The sequence below is a fragment of the Mustelus asterias genome, chromosome 3 (assembly GCF_964213995.1).
Source record: "Mustelus asterias chromosome 3, sMusAst1.hap1.1, whole genome shotgun sequence".
In the NCBI taxonomy this organism is placed as follows: Eukaryota; Metazoa; Chordata; class Chondrichthyes; order Carcharhiniformes; family Triakidae; genus Mustelus; species Mustelus asterias.
In genome coordinates, this window is record NC_135803.1 from 70,040,206 (window position 1) to 70,063,763 (window position 23,558).

General features: G+C 44.1%; 2 protein-coding genes across 8 annotated transcripts in view; both read left to right on the forward strand.

The window, feature by feature from the left end:
* The window catches only part of dgkd (diacylglycerol kinase delta), a 138,829-nt gene extending 130,781 nt beyond the window's left edge, over positions 1–8,048 (forward strand). For all 4 annotated transcript variants that reach the window (XM_078209113.1, XM_078209114.1, XM_078209115.1 and 1 more), the window contains one exon: positions 1,043–8,048. In XM_078209113.1, coding sequence (XP_078065239.1) covers positions 1,043–1,132 — 90 coding nt within the window. In that variant the 3' untranslated portion in view covers positions 1,133–8,048. The remainder of the gene's footprint in view (positions 1–1,042) is intronic.
* Positions 8,049–14,951: 6,903 nt separating this feature from the next.
* LOC144491382 (vitamin K-dependent protein C-like) overlaps positions 14,952–23,558 on the forward strand; it is a 49,167-nt gene continuing 40,560 nt past the window's right edge. Inside the window, exon 1 of one of the 4 annotated variants that reach the window (XM_078209122.1) lies at positions 14,952–14,992. The gene's annotated coding sequence lies outside the window, so the exon portion shown is untranslated. The other 3 variants (XM_078209123.1, XM_078209117.1, XM_078209121.1) reach the window with 3 other exon arrangements.

Consider the following 23,558-nt stretch of genomic DNA (forward strand, 5'->3'; position numbering starts at 1 on the left):
TGTGAAGAGTCTTACATAGAGCATGTCTTTCCTGTCCACATTAACCTTGTTTCCCATGTCAAGACATTGCAGCAAGTTTTTGCATATCAATGTGTGTCAGCATTTCTTAATGTTATGACCCAACATGCCTGGAACACTCAAAGTTTAGAGCATTACAGGGCTCCTAAACACAAGTTGTATCTACCAATCTCTCAGGATTAGCTGCTAAATGAGTTTTTACCTTTTGCTTTTAAATTTGATTGTTGCAATTTCCCAGCATTGCTCCACCTAAGTTTTGAGTTTATCCTGGTTGCCTGCCAAATGCACAGGCATTCCTCCACTCATCGCATCATCCAGCCAACTAATTCACCATCACTCAATTACAACATAAAGTTTTAGGCTACAGCCTACTCCTCCTGAATAATTGGATAGATTTCAGGCTTAGTGCTTAGGGTCATCCAGACTACTTTTGGATGTCCCCTTTCTCCCCAGTCCCCAAATGTTGCAAGTCATCATTACTGCTAACCAGGCTTACCCCACATCTCAGGAATTGCAAGCACAACATCTGACATCTAGTGCCATGAATCAAATTGAGGAGTCAGCACTCAAACACACTCACAATCACACTCTCGTAGTGAACATTCCACATGTACACAAACTTAATGGACATTTTAAACATGGACTGATGTCTGAATAAAATTTCTTGAGGCCAGAAGCCGAATATTTTCACCATGAATATGCTGACTTGTGCAACACCAAGAATAAAGGAACTGCAGCCCTTCCCCTCCCCAATTAAAGACATACTTCATTTCAGCGAAAGAGGGCAAGTTGGGGTAAACATCTGTATGGAATAGCAAAACTGTGTTCTCAGGATGAGGTATAATCAGTTCCATTCAGTAGTCATGAAAGATTATTTTATCTATTTAACCCCATTTCCTTTTCAGGTTACTGCCTTTCACTAGCCTCCATTTTGACTTTTTGACATTTTGACTGAGGTTGTTCTAGTATTTACTAAACTAACACACAGACAATAAACACCTGTCCTCTAACCTGTGTTTGACAGGACTTGGGGATAGCGAGAGTGGGCCACATGAAGCGAATCCTACATGGGATCAAGGAGTTGAGCCGGAATACTCCTGTCAGCGAAGTGTGATGTACGTGTTCAACTCCTGTGTATACAGAGCTACCTAAACCTCCAGCCCATTGCATAGAGGATGAAAGAGGCTAACCTTGGTCTGTATGTGTAAGCCTCGCCATCAGCTAATCGGAGTGTGTTGGCCTTGGAGCAGCTAACAGATATCAAAATAATAAGAGACTTGATACATAATCTCTCACCCAGTAGAAAAAGGGAACGAGGCTTATCCAATCAAGCTGATGCTGCATTCGAGTTAAAAATGTGTCAAATCAGATTTGAAATTACCTCAAACAAATATCCAGTTAGGTTGGATTTTACTCTGAAGCTCATCTAGGAGTAAGGCTGAATGTGATTGGTTTCACGTTCAACAGTGATCCCAATGAAGAGGAATCATGATCCTTCGACAGAGGAATGTACTGCACACCAGTGACTTAATCTCAGAACTCTTCGCAAAAGGGACAAAGCATCTCTTTTTCTATATAATAGGTGACCTAATGAAACTGTAATTGGGACAGAACCTGAAGTAACTCATATCTGCAGACATTAACTGAAAACGTTTTATATTGTGATTCATTGAAGTGAGCGTGGAGGCCTACATTTCTCTCTCATCCCAGAATCTATCCACACACCCTTTGCAGAATACCAACTTGAGGAACATGGAAGCACTATTACAATGTCTTCCAGCATTAGTTGCCCTCAAAGCCCTTGTTGTTGACGTGTTGTTTCTCATTGCCTAGGTGACATCCTGTAGTGCCTGGGATGTGAGACAGTCAATCCTGGAGTGTCTTTTGTGAGAGTCAATCCGAGAGTGTCTCGAATGTGTGAGCATCAATCCTGGACTGCCTGGGATGTGAGAGAATCAATCCTTGAGTGTCTTATGCAAGAGTCTATCCTGGCCTGTAATTCATTTACGGGGTGTGGCTAGGCCTGCATTTACTACCCATCTGTAGTTGCCCTTGAGAAGGTGAGATGAGCTGCCCTCATAGAATCCCTCCAGTACAGAAGAAGGCCATTTGGCCCATCAAATCTGGACCAACCACAACCCCACCCAGGCCCTATTCCCGTAACCTTCATTTACCCTGCTAATCCCTCTGACACTAGGGTCAATTTAGCATGGCCAATCAACCTACGTCACACATCTTTGGACTGTGGGAGGAAACCAGAGCACCCGGAGGAAACCCATACAGACACGGGGAGAAAGTGCAAACTCTCACAGACAGTGACCCAAGGCCGGAATTGAACTCGGGCCCCTGGCACTGTGAGGCAGCAGTGCTAACCACTGTGCCGTCTCATCCAAAAGACGGCACCTCTTGAACTGTTGCAGTCCCTGAGGTGTAGGTACACACACAATGCCATTAAAGAGGGAGTTCCAGGATTTACACCCAGCGACAGTGAAGGAACTGATTTTCAAATCAGGATGTTGAGAAACTTGAAGGGGAACTTCAATGTGGTGGTGTAACCAGGTATCTGCTGCCCTTGTCCTTCTAGATGGTAGTGGTCATGGATTTGGAAGGTGCTGCCTTAGGAGCCTTGGTGAGTTCCTGTATTTGTCTAGCACCTTTTATGATCTCAAAAGCCCGTTGGATCTCAACCATTTAAGAAGAAGATAAAGAGAAAGTTTTTCTCCCAACGGGCTATTAGTATGTGGAATTCTCATTTCCAGAAACCAGTGGACGCTGGGTCATTGAATTTTTTCAGGACAGAGTTAGACAGATTTTTGATTGATAAAGGAGTCGGGGGGGTCAGACAGGAAAGTGGAGTTGAGCCAACAACCAGATCAACTATGATCTTATTAAGTGGTGGAGCAGGTTTGAAGGGCTAAATGGCCTACTCATGCTCATAAGTCCTATGTTCCTGTATTCCTAGAGTCAGTGAGGTTCTTTTGAAGTGTAGTCACTTGTAATTTAAGAAATGCACATACAATCTTCCCACTAAAGTATTGTGGTGCAGACCAAGCAGTTTATTTTTAGCAATGTTGGTTAAGGGATAAATGTTGCCCTGGACAATGAGGGGAGTTCCTCTAGTCTTCTTCAAATGCCATGGGAACCTTTGCATCTTCCTAAGAGGGCAGACTGGTTTAACATCTCATCCAAAAGACAGCACCTCAGACAGTACAACACTCTTTCAGTGCTGCCAGAGTGCTGTCTACTGAGCCACAATTGACATAGGGATCATCTGGGATGTGAGAGAGTGAATCCTGGACTAACTGGGATGTGAGAGAATGAATCCAGGAGTGTCTAGGATGTGAGAGAGTGAATCCAGGGATACCTGGGATGTGAGAGTGAATCCTGAACTATCTGGGGTGTGAGTGAATCCACTGGTATCTGGGATGTGAGAGAGTGAATCCTGGAAACTCTGGGACGTGTGAGAGTGAATCCTGGAGTGCCTGGGATGTGAGAGTGTGAATCCTGGAGCGTCTGGGATGGGAGAGAGTGGTGCTGCAGTGTTTGGGATAAATGAAGAATTAAACAAAAACAGTGTCCAAAATCTTCAAGGCTACTGATTTTGTTGTGTACAGCACACAGAAATACTCTTATAATGAGTTGGCTATTGCCCTTGATTCTGGCGGTATCTAATTGCACGGAACTTGCCCTATGGATTGCCACACCTTTGCTAGTTCAGTGCTGGAAGTTATTGTTATTTGATGAGAAAACTGGTTGACTTCAAGATTTTGGGTCACAATGCAATTCCTTCAAGATTTGTTCGCCAAAATTTTGTTACTGTCTAATCTTTCTGCAGTTTTGCACATCCCTCAGCTTGGAAGAAGAGAGTTGGCAGAGAACTCATTTCAGGACTTCTGATATACTGTACTCGCTCCATTTAATACACGCTATTGTTTGGGACATCTCCGAACTCCTTGTATTTAAATCCTTCCATGACTCCTATTTCTGTAACCTTCCCCACTTCCAAACTCACCATTCCTATTACTCCATCCTCTTGTGCATTGCATCCCGCCCCCATTCATGCAGCACTGGTGCCCATGCCTTCAACCTCCAAGTCCCAGTTCCTATCCAGATATTCTCCCTCACCTCCTGTAAGAACTTCCTTAATATCTATCTCTCTAATAAAACTTTTGTTCCTTACTTAATTACCTTTTCTTTTAAATCCTTTTATCTTCATTTCCAAGCACCTCTTCAAACACCCTGGGACATATTTTCCACCCTGCAGATGTGATATGGATACAAGTGGAGCCAGTTGCTCTGAAGTTCATCATTCCTCTAAATAAGCAACAGAGCTCCCTAACATTGATTCCCACGTATTATTCCAAGATACTTTTCATATCCAGGATCTTGCGTTGTTCCGCCCCCCACACATACACGCACACGCGCACGTGCGCACACACACAAACACACATCACCAGCCATGGTCCAGAACCTGTCATTAATAAATTCCTAATTCTCTACGCCACTAAACCTATTCAGTTAGAACTAATTCTCACTTGCCTCCCTGATCTTGCAACTTTAAGCCCATTTTGCCTCAGTTGCTGGACTCCTATTCAGGTCAAGCACACTCCCTTAATTCTCCCAGCAGAAACATATTCTATCAACATCACAGTCAGTCAGTCTTTTGCACTGCAACCCTAGCTACCCGATACCTGTTCAAGTCAGGGCAGTCGATAGCATAACTATTCCAATCAATGGAATATAATAACTTAAACCAGTTTGTCTTTGCCTAATATTCATTTCACAATTTAAACCATCTCATATTAAGATAGTGTTGTGATCAAAGTTAAAATTGGCTTTCATAGGGAACCCGGCACATTCCATAGACTGAAACTTGACCATCTGTATGAAACAGCTAGGATAGCATTTCCATACAGTGGCAAATTGATCCTTCTACTGTTGTAGTTTTTGCTGCCACAGTTATGGCTTACCCAATGTGAGTTTCACATCTCAGTAACTACTGCAAGATCCGACACTTGGAAACCATATATCTCAGGTTAAGGTTATCTGCCATCTGTGAAAATTAATTATACAGAAGCTAGTATAAATTTGCAAATTAAATAAAAAAGAAATTCTAAATTAATCGTGAAACAGCTTTGCAAGATTTTTTTGAGAATCTGTTATACTGACAGAGTCCAGTTTCTCTGCCATAACCCACCATCTGATAGAATAGCAGGAATTGAACTGAAGTTTGGGGGGGGGGGGGTGGAATCTCATATTTATCCCAGATTCAGATCATAGAATCATATAGCGCAGAAGAGGACCTTTGGCCCATCGAGTCTGCACCAATACAATAGAAACACCTGAACTCCCACCTAATCCCATCTGCCAGCACTTGGCCCATAACCCTGAATGTTATGATGTGTCAGGTGCTCATCCAGATACTTTTTAAAGGATGTGAGGTAACCCACATCCACCACCCTCACAGGCAGCACAGACCGTCACCACCCTCTAGGTAAAAATATTTTTCCTCACATCCTCCCTAAACCTCCTGACCTTCACCTTGAACCTACATCCCCTCGTGACTGACCCTTCGACTAAGGGGAACAGCTGCTCCTTATCCATTCTGTCCATATCTTTCATAATCTTATACACCTCGATCAGATCGCCCCTCAGTCTTCTCTGTTCCAACGAAAACAATCCAAGCCTATCCAACCTCTATAATTTCTATCAATCAAGAATCAGAACAAAGCCACAGTAGCATGTGATGTTTCACAAACCATGTCATCTCACTGTGTTTGCTATAACTTAGGAGTTGCTGTTTTTGACACAGTCTACATATGTATACCTCCATCCTATTATCTTAACATATCACTCCACACTTTTTCATCTAGCCTTATCACTCCACCCACTATCACCTTCTCAACATATCAGCCTTTGCTACCTTCCTAATTTCTAACCACATTCCCTCCCCTCATTACCCACAGTCTCATGATATGCCTCTACCCCACGTACTACCTCCAAATATTTTATCTTCCCTATCCACCTTCTTGCTCACATAACTTAATCCATTTTCTTTCTTTGGAGACACATATCTCTGTTGACTCTATTTGTATTTTCAGTTCCAGGCCCATTACTTGGATCAAACATTCCTCTAATTCCTCTTCTCACTGCTAACTTCCACATTTTCCTAAAATCGACTGTGCCAATGTCTCTGTGCCTCAATAATGGCACAGTGCATATGTGTTCACCTTTAGAAATTTGTCCAAGTCATTCATTCCGCTGCTCCTGAATATTGTCTACTGAATTGCCACATAAGTGACCTCTGCTGCTGTAAATGAAGGTGCCATAATTGAAAACAAAATGTCAATGGGGTAAGGATGTTGACTTTAAGATGTATTGGTTTCACCCTCATTCCAGCTCCACACTGTAAATTCATCACTTTTATTTAAGAGGTAGGTAACTTTTGTTGGCAATACAGATTGCTGTTTAATGCAAATAGTGTGTTTTTTTTATAGCCTGATTCCCTACTTGTAAAAAAAAATGCCATGTAAAGGATGGTTAAGGATCAAATTATTTCTCATGTTGATGGGGAACTATTTTGACTGTTTTGGGCAAAGAGAAAAATCAAATCATTGAAGCAAACACAAAAACATCACAGTCATTAGAGACATTGAGACAGTGTTAGGGAGAAAGAGACTATGTTAACACAGTGGTCTAATGTTTGTAGAAAAATGGTGCATTAACATGGAGGAAGCGTTTTAACAGAAAGTGACACGATGCATTAAGGGAGAGTGATACAAAAGACTGGATTCTCTTTCATGATCCCAACTGAAGTGAGGTGGGAGAGCAGCAAAGAGTGACACAAAATCTGGGCAGTGGAGTTTCCATCCTTTGCAACCACAACTAACTATCCCCTCCTGGTCCACTGCATTGCCCATTTTCTGACACCATTTTCCTGGTGTCTGCCTCTCTTACCACAGCTTCTCGGTTCCATCACATGGAAGGTGGTCTTAGGACCAGGGAAACATTGGTAACAGCCTTGAAGTCTACCAAAGCAAGGCGAAAGCCTTGTGGCAGCCTCCCTACATCCATTCTGCCTTCACTTATCTGTGTTGCAGCTGGAATTGAGTCAGAAGGCCGCCATACATATCAGATGATCTGCCAAAACAGGAAATGGTTTGGAGTTAGGACAGAATCGGAAGGGCTGGCAGGATTCCTGCCCGACCAAATTTATGCCCCAGAGAGAAGAAAATAAGTGACTGAATAGAACAACACTGTATTAACGGAGAGAGAGAGAGAACTGGGACGATGAAGAAACAAGGTACTTAAACAGAGAGAAAGAGATGCTGAATTAAAAGCCCTCATGTTTTAAAAGAGGTTGTATCGTGAAGCAGTGAAGTCTGGGCAGTTATGCTTCCCGCTAGTTGTACCTATTGGATGTAAAATGCTTTTACAGTTTTTAATACTTCAGTAAATAGTAAACATTTGACATTTATAAAGACTGTAGCTCCAATCAGAGGGAAACTGGGTTTCTGTTGAAAGGAGTCCATAACTGTATAACGGAAGAGTGTGGCTCTTAATGGGAGATTGTGGTTCCATTTAAAGGAAGATTACAGTTCTGCTTAAAGGGAGATCACAGCACTCTGCCCATAGGGAAGCCACTACTCTAATTGAAGGTAGCTCCTCAGGACTGTTGATGTTTTTGTGTCTTGGTTAGCCAGCAAAAGAGCTGGTCTGAGATTCCGAGCTTGACACAGGTGAATGCAGGTTTCACTGCACCTCTGCCTTAACTCACCTAGTGACAGAACTCCTTGTTATTTACCTCACTCCCTGGAACACTGTTTTATTTAGAGAGCCCAATGGATCGGGTTCTCTCGGTTCTGTCTTATCTTCTGCCTCTCCATGAGGCCTGCATGTTGTATTTATTCTTAATTTATATATAAATATGGTTGTGACTGTATTTTTTGTACATATTAATTGTCAATCGATGTATATATTTCTTGTAAATACAATGAGATTGAGTCCAGCTTCCAGTAAAATGTTTTTCTCAGTTTTCTGTTGCTCAGATTTCTGTTATTTGTTGAAGATATTCATTTATCTGGTGGTGCTAGTTCTTGACGTGTTTGGTAAATTTATTAGAAATTCTTTGAGAATGTAACAAACAGGTTGGATAAAGGGGGACCACTACATATAGTCTACATATAGGAAAGCAAATGGAATATTGGTCTTTATTGCATGGAGTTTAAAAAGAAGGAAGTCTTGCTGCATTTGTACCAGGTGAGACCACACCTGGAACTCTGTTTGATCTTCTCACTTCGGTAGGGATATACTTGCATTGGAAGCAGTTCAGAGAAGGTTCCCACTTCATTCACAAATTAGTGCAGAAGGCTGGGATGTATCATTTTCCTCGTCTGACCCTCGATTGGAGGATGATGACTACTCAGGATCTTGAGTTTCTACTGTGGATCTTCACGTGACTAAGCTGAGCTAGTTAGTTTTCAGTCTGCAGATCCATGGCCACATGAGACAGCACATCACAGAAAGTAGTGGGATTTATATCACCTTGCTTCGTCTCACTTGATCAAAACCCTGAAACTTTCTACCTAACAACTTTGGGGCACTTTCAGACGGACTGCTACATTTCAAGGCCTACCGCTAATGCGCCCTCTAGATTCGGATAGTGCATTTAACTGCACATCTTAGAGTAAATAATCTCCACCAACACCTTCTCGAGGACAACTATATTTGGTGAGTAAATGCAGACCTTGCTAATGATGTTCACATCCTGAGAAAATAAAAGTCCACCACACAGAATTTTCCTTCGCAAGAATGGGGAACACTGCTATAATGGTGAACCGGAGGGTCCCCCCCCCCCCAGTTTTTGGTACAATTCAGTTAGGGAACCAGTAACATTTTGCTTAAAATAAACAAAATTTGAGAGCCAAGATGCTTGCTAAGAGGATAAAGCCACAAGATTCCATGGATTTTTGAACAAACAGGCTTTACTGTACAAGGTCAGAATAATAATGCAATTTATAATGTCTATCTTATACATTCAGGGTTAATATGAGGGAAATGTGAATTAACAGGCAGACTGTGATGTAGCAATCTACACTACATATTAAGACAGATCTCTCAGATTTCTCAGCAACAACCCAGACTTCAGTAAACACTATAAGCTAACAGGCGGAATTTTATGGGAAAAATTCTAAGTGTTCAGCCAGCGTGAAAATGGGAGAGCTGCAGATCTGTTTTTTGGGTGAGTTTTCCTCCCACTTTTGTGCACATAATGCATGAGAAAATGGGCTAGACTTTCCAGCTACTGCAGGTAAGGGGCGGAGCTAAACTCATCCGCCAGCCTGATCAACCACGAGAGGGAACTATTGTGCATGTGCAGACCTCTTTGTCTGCACATGCACAATTCCAACAGCCTCTGCTGCTGCAGCCAGCCTTAATCCAGCCCACCCCCCCTCCCACAACAGCGGGGGCCTGCGGCCTATTGCAAAGGGTTTCAGGGATTTGATCAAGTGAGACGAAGCAAGGTGATATAAATCCCACTACACCACCCGAAAATATAGCCCCCACTGCCCAGACGGATCATGCCCCAGCCTGGCCCTGCTTCCATAGGCCCCACCCTCCTGGTTCCAGGCTCTGCCAAGGTGCCAGGCTGACTGCCCAAGGGGCATCCCCCCTCTTGCCTTCGACCTCCCCAGAGGGCCTCAATGGCCTCCAGTTCTACCAACAAGGGCAACATGACTGTTCCCCATTCATGGGGAGCAGGTGTTCCTCGTCGGAGAGAATCTCCGAGGCAAGGCCATAAAGGCAAGTGAGCACTGGACTCGCTAAACAGATGGAAATTAATACTTCAATAAATTTAAATAATTTATTCAGCCTCTTGCCAGAAATAGGTGAGAGGCTGACTGCGCCACAGAAATCTGGTCCCGGCAAGATCGCGAGAGCCGAGGGGCGGCACGGTAGCACAGTGGGGGGCGGCACGGTAGCACAGTGGTTAGCACTGCTGCTTCACAGCTCCAGGGTCCCAGGTTCGATTCCCGGCTCGGGTCACTGTCTGTGTGGAGTTTGCACATTCTCCTCGTGTCTGCGTGGGTTTCCTCCGGGTGCTCCGGTTTCCTCCCACAGTCCAAAGATGTGCGGGTTAGGTTGATTGGCCAGGTTTAAAAATTGCCCCTTAGAGTCCTGGGATGCGTAGGTTACAGGAATTAGCGGGTAAATGTGTGGGGATAGGGCCTGGGTGGGATTGTGGTCGGTGCGGACTCGATGGGCCGAATGGCCTCCTTCTGCACTGTAGGGTTTCTATGATTCTATGAAATCAGGCATGATCCTGATTTCTCGGCCCTCGCCCGATTTTACCAGCCTGCTCTGCCTATCAATGGGCGGGGCAAACCAGTAAAACTGCAGCCGACCAGTCTCGTTGAAACTCTATCTCATGAGGGATTGCAGCCTTCACCTTCGAAGATCTCGCCTTGAAATTCTCTCCAAAAGTCGCTCCAGCTCAGACTGCCTCAACGGCAGCCCACCTCACACAGTTTCAATCTCATCATATTCCCCCAGATTCCCAAGTCCGCACTCTAGCACTGCTCTTGGCTGCGCCAAGCAGAATACTCTTACTCAAAGGGGTACTTTTGCCCCAACACAGAGCCTGAAGTCACCAACCTACTGTTGCCTTCTCAGATCATCAGTACACCTCCTGAGCCCCAAGCACCTGCTTGGAGCCTTTTTTTCTTGTCTTTCTCTTAACTGGGACCTCTCCCTTGCCTTCACGGTTATGGCACTCCGCTCCCAGTCACCTGATGGATTTTCATGGCGTTTTCTTTTAACACAGGCGCGACCCATTCCTGGTCCACAAATGCACGGAAACTCCTGAGACCGGTCAGGAATTGGAGTTGCTGAACTTCCGTTTGACGAGAGGGTAAACTGGTTCGCATAGGCCTGAATTTTGTATATGCCAGGCACGATCAGAAGTGAAGAGGCATCCATTCCCACCTACTATCACAGCTCAGTCCTGATTTTATGCTGGCTGGCCAACTAAAGGGCAGTCAGTGTGAAAAGCACACTGAGAACGGCTCAGCGCTGCTGGGGAGTGCAGGGAGAGGGCAGGCACCAAGAAAAGAGAGGGTGCAGGCTAGTGCTTGTATTGGGCTCTTTCAAGGTAGACAGCTGCAGCAGAACCCTCTCAGGGAGCTGCAGGTCTCTACAAATTAAAACTGATGAAAAAAATGCATCAAACTGCCTATGGAACACAGTCCAACACCTAACTACAGTGTTCAGTCCACAGACATTTTTGTTTGTTAAATTGCACTCCAGACAGTTCACCCTGCCTTGGATCAAGGTTGAATTGAAAATGTAAAAGTTGCCTAGCCGATTCACCTGCCTGCCAATCATGAAAGTGGATGGACCATGTAAAATTAATTTTATTTGACTCCTTATCAGGCTTACTTGCCCGATTAATTGTTGACAGGTATGCTTCAGACTCCCTGAGTGCCCGTCAAGCATTTTACAGCATAAATGCGCGATTGTGTCAGGGTGTGCACCTGCTGTCTTGCACAATTTCACATGCTTTTTGTGAGCAGGATATGTTGAGAATTTCACTGGATAAATGCCATTGTGTAGCTGCACTGGAAGAGCTTGGCTAAAGGGATTAGTCATTGTGGAGTGCTAGTCTTCAGCATTGCAACCTGAATGTCATCAGGATCCATAGCCTTTGTTCTGTTCAGTACACTCAGCTGTTTCCTGGTATCACGCGGGGTGAATCAAATTGACTGACATCTGGAAACTATTGGCGAGAACCTCTGGAGGAGACGGCCTCGTCTTTTGCACTTCTTCCACCACATTGAAGGTGGAAATCTTCATGTAGCCACTTGCTTAATTATCCGTTCAAGACTGGAGATGGCAGGACTACAGAGGGCACCTGTGTCGATAGGATGCAACGATTGGAACAGATGGTGGATGTGTAATTTGGGCAGTTATGAGAGGGGTGGGCAAAATGCGCATGCTCGTAAAAAGCTGACAAGGAGGCATTGGGCAGGCTAACCAGGGAGGGCAAGGCCTTGTTTTCATTTTCATTTTTGGGAGTCTTTGTTACCATTGCTTTTATTTCCCCTCCCAGCTTCTTTTGGCACCAGGCAGTTTGCCAGAAGGAATCCTTTGAACTTATATGTTCAGCAGGGGAGCTGCACAGAAATGCCAAACAGGTCAGGCCGTCTAAATGGCCGTCTAATATCTCTTCTAGTCTATATATCTTTAGAGAGGGAGCATAGCCTGTGGTGAAGCTGTATCAGCAGGCCTTCCATGGTGTAACTGTGAAATGTAAATGCCTGCCTATCCCACTCAAAACAGCCCATTCACAGCATGTCATGCATTGGCTGCTAGTGAAAACTTGATTTTTTTTTAAAGCACTTTTCATAATCCCAGAATGTCCCAAAGCTCTTCACAGTCGGTGAAGCACTTGGAAATGTAATCACTGCTATCGTGTACAAAATACAGCAGCCAACTTGCACATAATAAGGTCCCACAAACAGAAATAAGATGATGGCCAACAAAAACAGAAAATGCTGGAAAATCTCAGCAGGTCTGACAGCATTTGGAGCCAACGTTTTGAGTCTGGAATACCCTTCGTCAGAGCTGAAGAGTATAGGACTAGATATATTCCGGTGGGGGTGGGGGGGTGTGGTAGATTGACAAAGATGTCATAGACAAAAGACAAATGGTATGTAAATGGTGGTGATTGTGGCTAAGAAGTGTGCTGATAGCAGCCCATTAAGAGATCAGAATGTGTAAATGGCAGAACAAAGGTACAATAAGAAATCTCATAACACCAGATTAAAGTCCAACAGGTTTACTTGGAATCATGAGCTTTTGGAGTGTTGCTCCTTCATCAGGTGAGTGGAGGTTAGTTCACAAGCACAGCATATATAGACCTAAAAAGTGGAAAAATGAAACAATGGAAGAAATGAAATTTTTTTTAAAAGAATAAATAAATAAGATAAAATGAAATAAAATAAATGGAAATGGGGTGAAGGTGGAGGAGAGAGTTCATGCTCTGAACTCAATGTTTGTAATATATATAAATGATTTGGAGGAAAATGTAACTGGATTGATTAGTAAGTTTGCGGACGACACAAAGGTTGGTGGATTTGCAGATAGCGATGAGGACCATCAGAGGATACAGCAGGATATAGATCAGTTGGAGACTTGGGCGGAGAGATGGCAGATGGAGTTTAATCCAGACAAATGTGAGGTAATGCATTTTGGAAGGTCTAATACAGATAGGAAATATACAGTAAATGGCAGAACCCTTAGGAGTATTGATAGCCAAAGGGATCTGGGTGTACAGGTACACAGGTCACTGAAAGTGGCAATGCAGGTGGAGAAGGTAGTCAAGAAGGCATACGGCATGCTTGCCTTCATCAGCCGGGGTATTGAGTTTAAAAATTGGCAAGTCATGTTGACGCTTTATAGAACCTTAGTGAGGCCGCACTTGGAATATAGTGTTCAATTCTGGTCGCCACACTACCAGAAGGATGTGAAGGCTTTGGAGAGGGTACAGAAAAGATTTACCAGGATGTTGTTTGGTATGGAGGGCATTAGCTATGAGGAGAGGTTGGAGAAACTTGGTTTGTTCTCACTGGAGATTGAGGGAGACCTGATAGAAGTCTACAAGATTGTGAGAGGCATGGACAGAGTGGATAGTCAGAAGCTTTTTCCCAGGGTGGAAAAGTCAATTACTAGGGGGCATAGGTTCAAGGTGCGAGGGGCAAGTTTTAAAAGAGATGTACGAGGCAGACTTTTTACACAGAGTGGTGGCATCACGGGCATTCGGCCTCTGATATTCAGGTAAGTGTTCTCCAAGGCGGCCTTCACGACACACGACGGCGCAGAATCGCTGAGCAGAAACTGATAGCCAAGTTCCGCACACATGAGGACGGCCTCAACCGGGATATTGGGTTCATGTCACACTATCTGTAATCCCCTCAGCTTGCCTGGACTTGCAGAGTCTCACTGGCTGTCCTGTCTGGAGACAATACGCATCTCTTTAACCTGTCTTAATCCTCTCTCCACTCACATTGTTTGTACCTTTAAGACTTGATTAGCTGTAAGTATTTCCATTCCAACCATTATTCTGTAAATTGAGTTTGTGTCTTTATATGCCCTGTTTGTGAACAGAATTCCCACTCACCTGAAGAAGGAGCTTAAGGCTCCAAAAGCTTGTGGCTTTTGCTACCAAATAAACCTGTTGGACTTTAACCTGGTGTTGTTAAACTTCTCACTGAGGAAACCTGAAGCAGCCTTGCAGCATAGGGTAGCGACTAACGATCTGCTGCGGTTGTGATGGATTGAGATATCTTTTATAATGTCTCCAGAAATGTTCTGAATTTTTATATTCTCTCCTCCCTCCTTTACAACACTTGTTCCGTCCCTTTAAATCTAATGATCATGCAGTGCACCTCTCCTCCAAATGGTGTCGCCCCTCCACCCACTTCAGAGTTTTACCTCTGAATATGTGAACAATGTTAACAAATGTGTTTATGACGCCAGAGAATTGAGTGCACTTTGAGACTCAGATTGGTTTGAGTAGAACTGATCAACAAGTGAAGGCAATAAATCTACATTCCATTTAGCTAAACATCAAATTCCTAAAAAAAATCAACTAAATGAATCCAAACTTTCCGAAGTGTCCCCTCCCTTATAGTGCCATCTAGAATTCACAACTGAGGTAAAACTGAAGTGATCTTTAGCTTACTGGCCTGTCCCTTTCCTCTCTTGAACAATGGTGTGATACTTGCACCTTCCAATTCTCTTTTCAATTGATATTTTGAAAATTATTATGGATGGCGCCTCTGCTATCTCCTCCTGATACTAAGTTGGCGTGAGGCAAGAGATTGGGGGTGGGGGGCTGGAGCAGTGTCAGGGATCAGAGATTACGGAGCAAGCAGTGGACATGAATTCATGGTCGGCTGTGGTGTCATTTGAGGTGCGCGCTGTGAGAAAATGCTGTTGTTAATACTCTTTAAGGTTAGACAGTGTTTTCCCAGCAAATTAGCCACACAATGCTGCACTAGCTCACTGTGTTAATTCAAAATGAGAAGGCTGGATACTGGCTAAACAAAATGTCCTCAGATTGCAGTAGGGATATGTCAGCCATCAGATATTTACCCACAGACGTAGCCCGCTCTGGTACCGGGGCTCTGAGTAAATATTTGAAGTTAGTCATTAACTGAGATTTTTCAGCTATTTGGTTGGCTGTGTTCACTAATGCAAAAAGCCAATGCCTGTGTGATGAAAAATATTATTCCTGGGATTTTGTGGACAAATTATTTTTGAAGGTACGGCACAATGGGACATACCAGGCTCTGATCCACATTCGATTTTGGAACAAATCCGGAGTGTGACGTGATTTATCCCGGCCTGTGCGGTGGGTCAGTGATGTATCTGGGCCTGTGCAGTGGGTCAGTGATGTATCTGGGCCTGTGTGGTGGGTCAGTGATGTACCTGGGCCTGTGCGGTGGGTCAGTGATGTATCTGGGCCTGTGTGGTGGGTCAGTGATGTACCTGGGCCTGTGCGGTGGGTCAGTGATGTATCTGGGCCTGTGTGGTGGGTCAGTGATGTACCTGGGCCTGTGCGGTGGGTCAGTGATGTATCTGGGCCTGCGTGGTGGGTCAGTGATGTATCTGGGCCTGCGTGGTGGGTCAGTGATGTATCTGGGCTTGTGCAATGGATCAGTGATATATCCCGGCCTGTGTAATTTATCTGGGCCTATGCGGTGGGTCAGTGATTTATCTGGGCCTGTGCAGTGAGTTAGTAATGTCCAGGCCTGTCCGATGCATCAGATGTTTAATATTAACCCACAGAACAAATGGATGTCAACAGATTCCCCTTTTTTAATTACAATGTTATGCAAGCAACAACTATGCATATCAAAAAATACAAAATGATAATATATGTTATCTTCTTACACAATCAATCTTTAACATACTCCATATTTTTCCCTGCCTTGAAAACAAATTAAAATTTCATAAGGTTGCAAAATGAAAATTTCCATGTTTTCATAATCTGTTTTATCACAAGGTGCCCCACTTTAAGGAAATCTACTCATTCGCTTGTTCAATCCTCAACCTCTTTTCTGGAACACTCTTTGTCAAATGGACATTGTCTGCAATGTAATCTAAACAGCGTTCTACAGGCACATTTTCCCCTGGAGTTTTTTTAGTATATTTGATAAATCCATCGCTATTCCTGTTGCTTCCACCAGTGCAAGTGTCTCCACAACTGAGGTTCTTTTAACCGCTCCCCTTGTTTTTTTTCAATTTCCATGCTAATGGACAATATTCATCATTTCTTCACACTAAAAATATAATGAACCCTGCTGTACTCAACCATCGAGACCAAAACATTGAGTGATTTCAAGAAGAAATTAGATATAATTCTTGGGGCTGACGGGATCCAGGGATATGGGGGGGTAGGTGGGATCAGGATATTGAATTTGATGATCAGCCCTGATCAGAATGAATGGCAGAGCAGGCTCGAAGGGCTGAATGGCCTACTCTTGCTTTTATTTTCTATGTTTCTATGAGAAGGTTAACGTTTGAGGATCACAATAAATGACTATTTACATCCCTTCTGGGCCACCTAGGTTTGGAAATCTGGGCATACATTCTTCTAAACTACTTTCTTTAATGTTTTATTTGCTTTAGCAGTTAGCATATTTCAGTATGGTGCTCAATTCTAATGCATCATAGCATGCAACTGGTTGAGTTTGTGTGCATAACCAGTTTAATTGCCTAATTAAGCATCTCGGTTGATCTGCTCTTCCTTGGTTGTAGTCTTCCTTCTGTGAGGATCTGGCTCGATTTATCAGGTCCTATTAACATTCTGTAGGTAAGATTCAGAAAATCACCTACATGAATTAAGAAAATGCCTGCTAGTTTTCCTTCATCATACCAATAAAGCATTGCTGGTCCTACTTTCAGTAGGATGGACATAACTGAAAAATACCAGACCCTGGATGCATTGTTTAGCCCACAGACACACTTATTCAACCCCAATAATCTCTCCCCTACATTTCCAGCTTTTTTGGAGGTTTAAAAATACTTCTCTTTGAAATGCTGTTTTGATGAAGATGGATTTCGATTGCCATGTGTTTGGCACTAAAAGTGCCAGGAATATCTGCAAATCTACTTTTCCTGCTGTTGGGGAGTCTAGTCAAACTTCCTGGTCACCCAATTATTCCTCAAAAATCACTGAGTTACAAGTCTGGCCTGAGATTTATATGTACCGTCAGGAAACACTTCCTCTGTACATATCCAACTATGGGACAATGCTGGCTGTCCTTTGTCTGGCACCTCAGTGTAAATGCCAAACTCTCCCCAATTGTCAAGTTCTTTTTGTTTGGTTTCTCCGACTTGTGTCACTCAGCTGACTTCCTTTCACAAGTTCTTGATCTTTTTCTCGAGTTGTGATCACCATTAGTACCATTGTCTGAACTTACATTACATCTCCTGGTTTTCCACATTTTTACTTTCTTCTGTCAATCCATGGATCTTTTACAGATCCACCAATTACTTTATTATGCTGCATGTTCAACTTCATTTAAGCCTTTTTCATTGAAGGCTCACTTATTCGATGAAGGCTTAGGGTAAGAGAGTGGGTTTTCTGACTGTAATTAATTATTTATTTTTTCAGTTAATTTTGGGTTTAAAATCGGAGGTTTTTTTCAAAACCGGAAGTCGGGCCAGGAGAGGCCAGGGGAAGTTTTTGGAGGGTTTAAAAAGGGCTTACCTTGGAGGTTCAGCTTCATTGTTCCCAGGAGCAGGCTGAGGGTAAGAGAGTGGGTTTTCTGACTGTAATTAATTATTTATTTTTTCAGTTAATTTTGGGTTTAAAATCGGAGGTTTTTTTCAAAACCGGAAGTCGGGCCAGGGGAAGTTTTTGGAGGGTTTAAAAGTGCACCAAAGTATACAGCGGGCAGCATCGTAGCGGGCAGCAGAGTGAGTGGGAAGTTGAGTGAGCTGTCAGGGCTTTGGCTCACAGGGCTTGGACGAGCAGGGGTGAGTTTTTGTTTCCTTACACTCTTATTAACTTTTCACTGTCTTACTTGACATAAAGTGTCCAGTATGAGTGTGAAACCAGTGTGCTGTTCCCAATGTAGGATGTGGGAGGTCCTGGAGGCATCTGGCCTCCCGGACATCCACATCTGTGAGGGGTGTGTCGAGCTGCGGTTCCTGAGGGACCGTGTTAGGGAGCTGGAACTGCAGCTCGAGGATCTTAGGCTGATGAGGGAGAATGAGGAGGTGATAGACAAGAGCTATCATCAGGTGGTCACACCAGGGCCACGGGAGGAGGCCAAGTGGGTGACGGCCAGGAAGGGTAAGGCTAGGGTGGTTGAGAGCACCCCGGTGGATTTGCCCCTGCACAACAAGTACTCCTGCTTGAGTACTGCTGGGGGGGACAGCCCGCCTGGGGGAAGCAGCAGTGGCCGTGTCTCCGCAGTGGAGTCCAGCCCTGTAACTCAGAGGGCTAAGGAAAAGAGGAGGAAGGCGGTATTAATCGGGGACTCGATGGTGAAGGGGACAGACAGGCGTTTCTGCGGAGGTAGGCGGGATTCTCGCATGGTGGTCTGCCTCCCTGGGGCCGGGATCCAGGATGTCGCTAGTCGCGTCCCGGAAATCCTGAGGTGGGAGGGAGAGGAGCCTGAGGTAGCGGTACATATTGGTACCGCTGATGTGGGTAGGAAGGGAGAAGGGGTCATGAAAAAGGAGTTCAGGGAATTAGGGAGACAGCTGAGAAAGAGGAAAGCAAAGGTAGTAATCTCAGGATTACTGCCTGTGCCACGGGAAGGTGAGGGCAGGAATGGAGTGAGGTGGAGGATGAATGTGTGGCTGAGGGACTGGTGCAGGGGGCAGGGATTCAGGTTCCTGGACCATTGGGACCTCTTTAGGGGCAGGGGTGATCTGTATACAAAAAATGGGTGGAACTTGAATCACACGGGGACCAATATCCTGGCCGGTAGGTTGGCTAAGGCTTCTGGGGAGAATTTAAACTAGATAGGTTGGGGGGAGGGGAGCTAGAAGAGTTGACCAGGATCAAGGAACTAATTGATGGGGGGGAGGATGCAGGGGTAAGGGGAATTACAAAATTAATGGTAGAGGAGAGGGTGCAAGTGAATGAAGGCGGTAATTTAGATAAGGGAGTAGAGGGAGAGGGTGTTCGCGACTCATCAAAGCGGGTCCAGATAAAAGCTGGAATAAGGACACTTTGCCTGAATGCACGAAGCATTCGGAACAAGGTAAATGAGTTGATGGTGCAAATCAGCACAAGTGGGTACGATCTAGTGGCCATTACAGAAACGTGGCTGAAAGGTGACCAGGACTGGGAGATGAATATCCAGGGGTATCAGGCGTTTAGGAAGAATAGACAGGAAGGAAAAGGTGGTGGGGTCGCGCTATTAATAAGAGATAATATCAGGGTAGTACTGAGGGATGACATAGGCTCTGAGGAACAAAACGTGGAATCATTATGGGTAGAGATGAGGAATAGTAGAGGGAGAAAGACACTAGTAGGTGTGGTATATAGGCCCCCAAATAATAATGTTGAGGTAGGGAGGGCTATAAACAAGCAGATAAGGGATGCGTGTAAAAACGGAACGGCAATAATCATGGGGGACTTCAACATGCACATTGACTGGCAGACTCAAGTCGGTAAGGGTGGAATGGAGGAAGAGTTCTTAGAATGCTGTCGGGATAGTTTCCTTGAACAGCATGTTACGGAACCGACGAGGGAACGAGCTATTTTGGATCTGGTATTGTGTAACGAGGTAGGTAGAATTAAGGATCTTATTGTGAAGGACCCTCTTGGGTCTAGTGACCACAATATGGTCGAATTTCTGATTCAGATGGAAGAGGAGAAAGTTTGGTCCCAAACCAGTGTCCTCTGTTTGAACAGAGGGAAATATGATAGGATGAGGGATGAATTGGCTAAGGTAGACTGGGAGAGCAGGCTGGCAGGTAGGATAGCTGAGGAACAGTGGAGGATTTTTAAGGAGATCCTTTTCAGTTCTCAGCAAAAATATATTCCAGCAAAAAACAAGGATTGTAAGAAAAGGGAGAACCAGCCGTGGATAACGAAGGAAATAAAGGAGAGTATTAAAATAAAAACAGCTGCGTACAGAGTGGCCAAAAATAGTGGAGAAACAAGTGATTGGGAAAAATTTAAGAAACAACAAAGAGAGACTAAGAAAGCGATAAAGAAAGGAAGGATAGACTATGAAGCTAGGCTAGCAATTAATATAAAAAATGATAGTAAAAGTTTTTATAAATATATAAAAAGGAATAGAGTGGCTAGAGTGAATGTTGGACCCTTGGAGGACGAGAGGGGGGAGTTAATAGTGGGAAATGAGGATATGGCTGAGTCTTTAAATAAGTTTTTTGTGTCGGTCTTCACGGTGGAGGACACAAATAGTTTGCCAAATATTAACGATAGAGGGTTGGCAGCAGGAGAAATACTTAATACGATTAATGTTACCAGAGAGGCAGTGCTGGGTAGACTAATGGGACTGAAGGTGGACAAGTCCCCGGGTCCGGATGGAATGCATCCCAGGGTATTGAAAGAAATGTCAGAGGTAATAGTGGATGCGTTAGTGATTATTTATCAAAACTCGTTGCATTCTGGGGTAGTGCCGGTTGATTGGAAAACGGCTAATGTTACGCCGCTGTTTAAAAAAGGAAGGAGACAAAAGGCGGGTAACTATAGGCCGGTCAGCTTAACGTCTGTAGTAGGGAAAATGCTGGAATCCATTATTAAAGAGGAGATAGCAGGGCATCTGGATAGAAATGGTTCGATCAATCAGACGCAGCATGGATTCATGAGGGGAAAGTCGTGCTTGACGAACATGTTGGATTTTTATGAAGATGTGACTAGGGCGGTTGATGGAGGGGAACCGGTGGATGCGGTGTTTTTGGATTTCCAAAAGGCGTTTGATAAGGTGCCCCATAAAAGGCTGCTGAAGAAGATTAGGGCACACGGAGTTGGGGGTAGTGTGTTAAAGTGGATTGGGGACTGGCTATCCGACAGGAAGCAAAGAGTCGGAATAAATGGGTGTTTTTCCGGTTGGAGGAAGGTAACTAGTGGCGTGCCGCAGGGATCGGTACTCGGGCCGCAACTGTTTACCATTTATATAGATGATCTGGAGGAGGGGACGGAGTGTAGGGTAACGAAGTTTGCAGACGACACAAAGATAAGTGGAAAAGTGAATCGTGTGGAGGACGGAGAAGATCTGCAGAGAGATTTGGACCGGCTGAGTGAGTGGGCGAGGATATGGCAAATGGAGTATAACGTTGAGAAATGCGAGGTTATACACTTTGGAGGAAATAATAACAAATGGGATTACTATCTCAATGGAAACAAATTAAAACATGCTACCGTGCAAGGGACCTGGGGGTCCTTGTGCATGAGACGCAAAAGCCCAGTCTGCAGGTACAACAGGTGATCAAGAAGGCAAATGGGATGTTGGCCTATATTGCGAAGGGCATAGAATATAAAAGCAGGGATGTCTTGATGCACCTGTACAGGGCATTGGTGAGGCCGCAGCTGGAATACTGTGTGCAGTATTGGTCCCCTTATATGAGGAAGGATATATTGGCATTGGAGGGAGTGCAGAGAAGGTTCACCAGGTTGATACCGGAGATGAGGGGTTTGGATTATGAGGAGAGGCTGAGGAGATTGGGTTTGTACTCGTTGGAGTTTAGAAGGATGAGGGGGGATCTTATAGAGACTTATAAGATAATGCGGGGGCTGGATAGGGTGGAGGCGGAGAGATTCTTTCCACTTAGTAAGGAAGTTAAAACTAGAGGACACAGCCTCAAAATAAAGGGGGGTCGGTTTAAGACAGAGTTGAGGAGGAACTTCTTCTCCCAGAGGGTGGTGAATCTCTGGAATTCTCTGCCCACTGAGGTGGTGGAGGCTACCTCGCTGAATATGTTTAAAGCGCGGATGGATGGATTCCTGATCGGTAAGGGAATTAAGGGTTATGGGGATCAGGCGGGTAAGTGGTACTGATCCACATCAGATCAGCCATGATCTTATTGAATGGCGGGGCAGGCTCGAGGGGCTAGATGGCCTACTCCTGCTCCTATTTCTTGTGTTCTTGTGTTCTTATATGACAGTTATGACAGTTACTTATATAACAGAATATGACAGTTTTACTCGTTTCAGGTTTGGTGATGGTGACATGCTGAAATTGCTAAAATGGATAGTAATTCTGTGTAAAAGAGCAGGAGTAAATCACTTTATCAGTACTGATGTGGTACCGAGTAATATACTAGTGGTATATTACTCGGTACCACATCAGTACTGATAAAGTGATTTACTCCTGCTCTTTTACACAGAATTACTATTCATTTTAGCAATTTCAGCATGTTACCATCGCCAAACCTGAAACGGGTAAAACTGTCATATTCTTTGACTTTACTTTGGTCTTCCTTCCCAAATAATCCATGTAACGTTTAAACTAGTCACTCTGGACCTACACTCATTATCTTGAACTACGAACTAAATCTGCGACTAGGATATCTATTACCGACTGAAGTATCTGACGACCAATATGATTCTTTCTGATTTGTCAGTATTGTCCTCATCTTCCATACCATGTGTTGTCTCAAAATCCAGGTTTTTTTGGCAATTTGATGCATAGTGATACTCATAGAAAACATAGAAACTAGAGCGCAGCAACATAGAAACTAGAAGCAGCAGTAGGCCATTCGGCCCTTCAAGCCTCGTGCACCATTCATTTTGATCATGACTGATCATCAAATTCAATATCCTGATCCCCCTCCATATCTCTTGATCCCTTTAGCCCCAAGGGCTGTATCTAATTTCTTCTTGAAATCAGACAACGTTTTGGCCTTAACTACTGGTGAATTCCACACATTCACCACCCTCTGGGTGAAGAAATTTCTCCTCGCCTCAGTTCTAAAAGGTTAACCCCCTTTCCTCAAACTATGACCCCTAGTTCTGGACTCCCCTACCATTGGGAACATTCTTTTTGAATCTGCCCTGTCTAACCCTGTTAGAATTTTATAAGTTTCTATGCGATCCTCTCTCACTCTTTTAAACTCCAGTGAATATATTCCTAACCGACTTAGTCTCTCATATGACAGACCTGCCATCCCAGGAATCAACATGGCAAACATTCACTACTCCCTGTACAGCAAGGACATCCTTCCTCAGATAAGGACACCAAAACTGAACACCATACTCCAGGTGTATTACTCAGTCACATTTGAAGCACTTGTTGACCATCCTTGGTATTCCTGGGGTTCAATCTCCTTACATAAGTGCCCAACTCCTGCTGACGCTTATAGCTCCTAAAAGGGTCTCTGTCACTATACTTTCGTTCATAACTATTCTTTCAGACAAATGTTTGGGCCCTATGTTCGAAAGGTCTCAAAACGATGCCAACATTGTATCTTCCATCTTTGATGCAATTGTTGAAGATCTGCAGCCAGAAATGAATGCTTTCCAAAAAAGATTTTTAAGGCTTTGG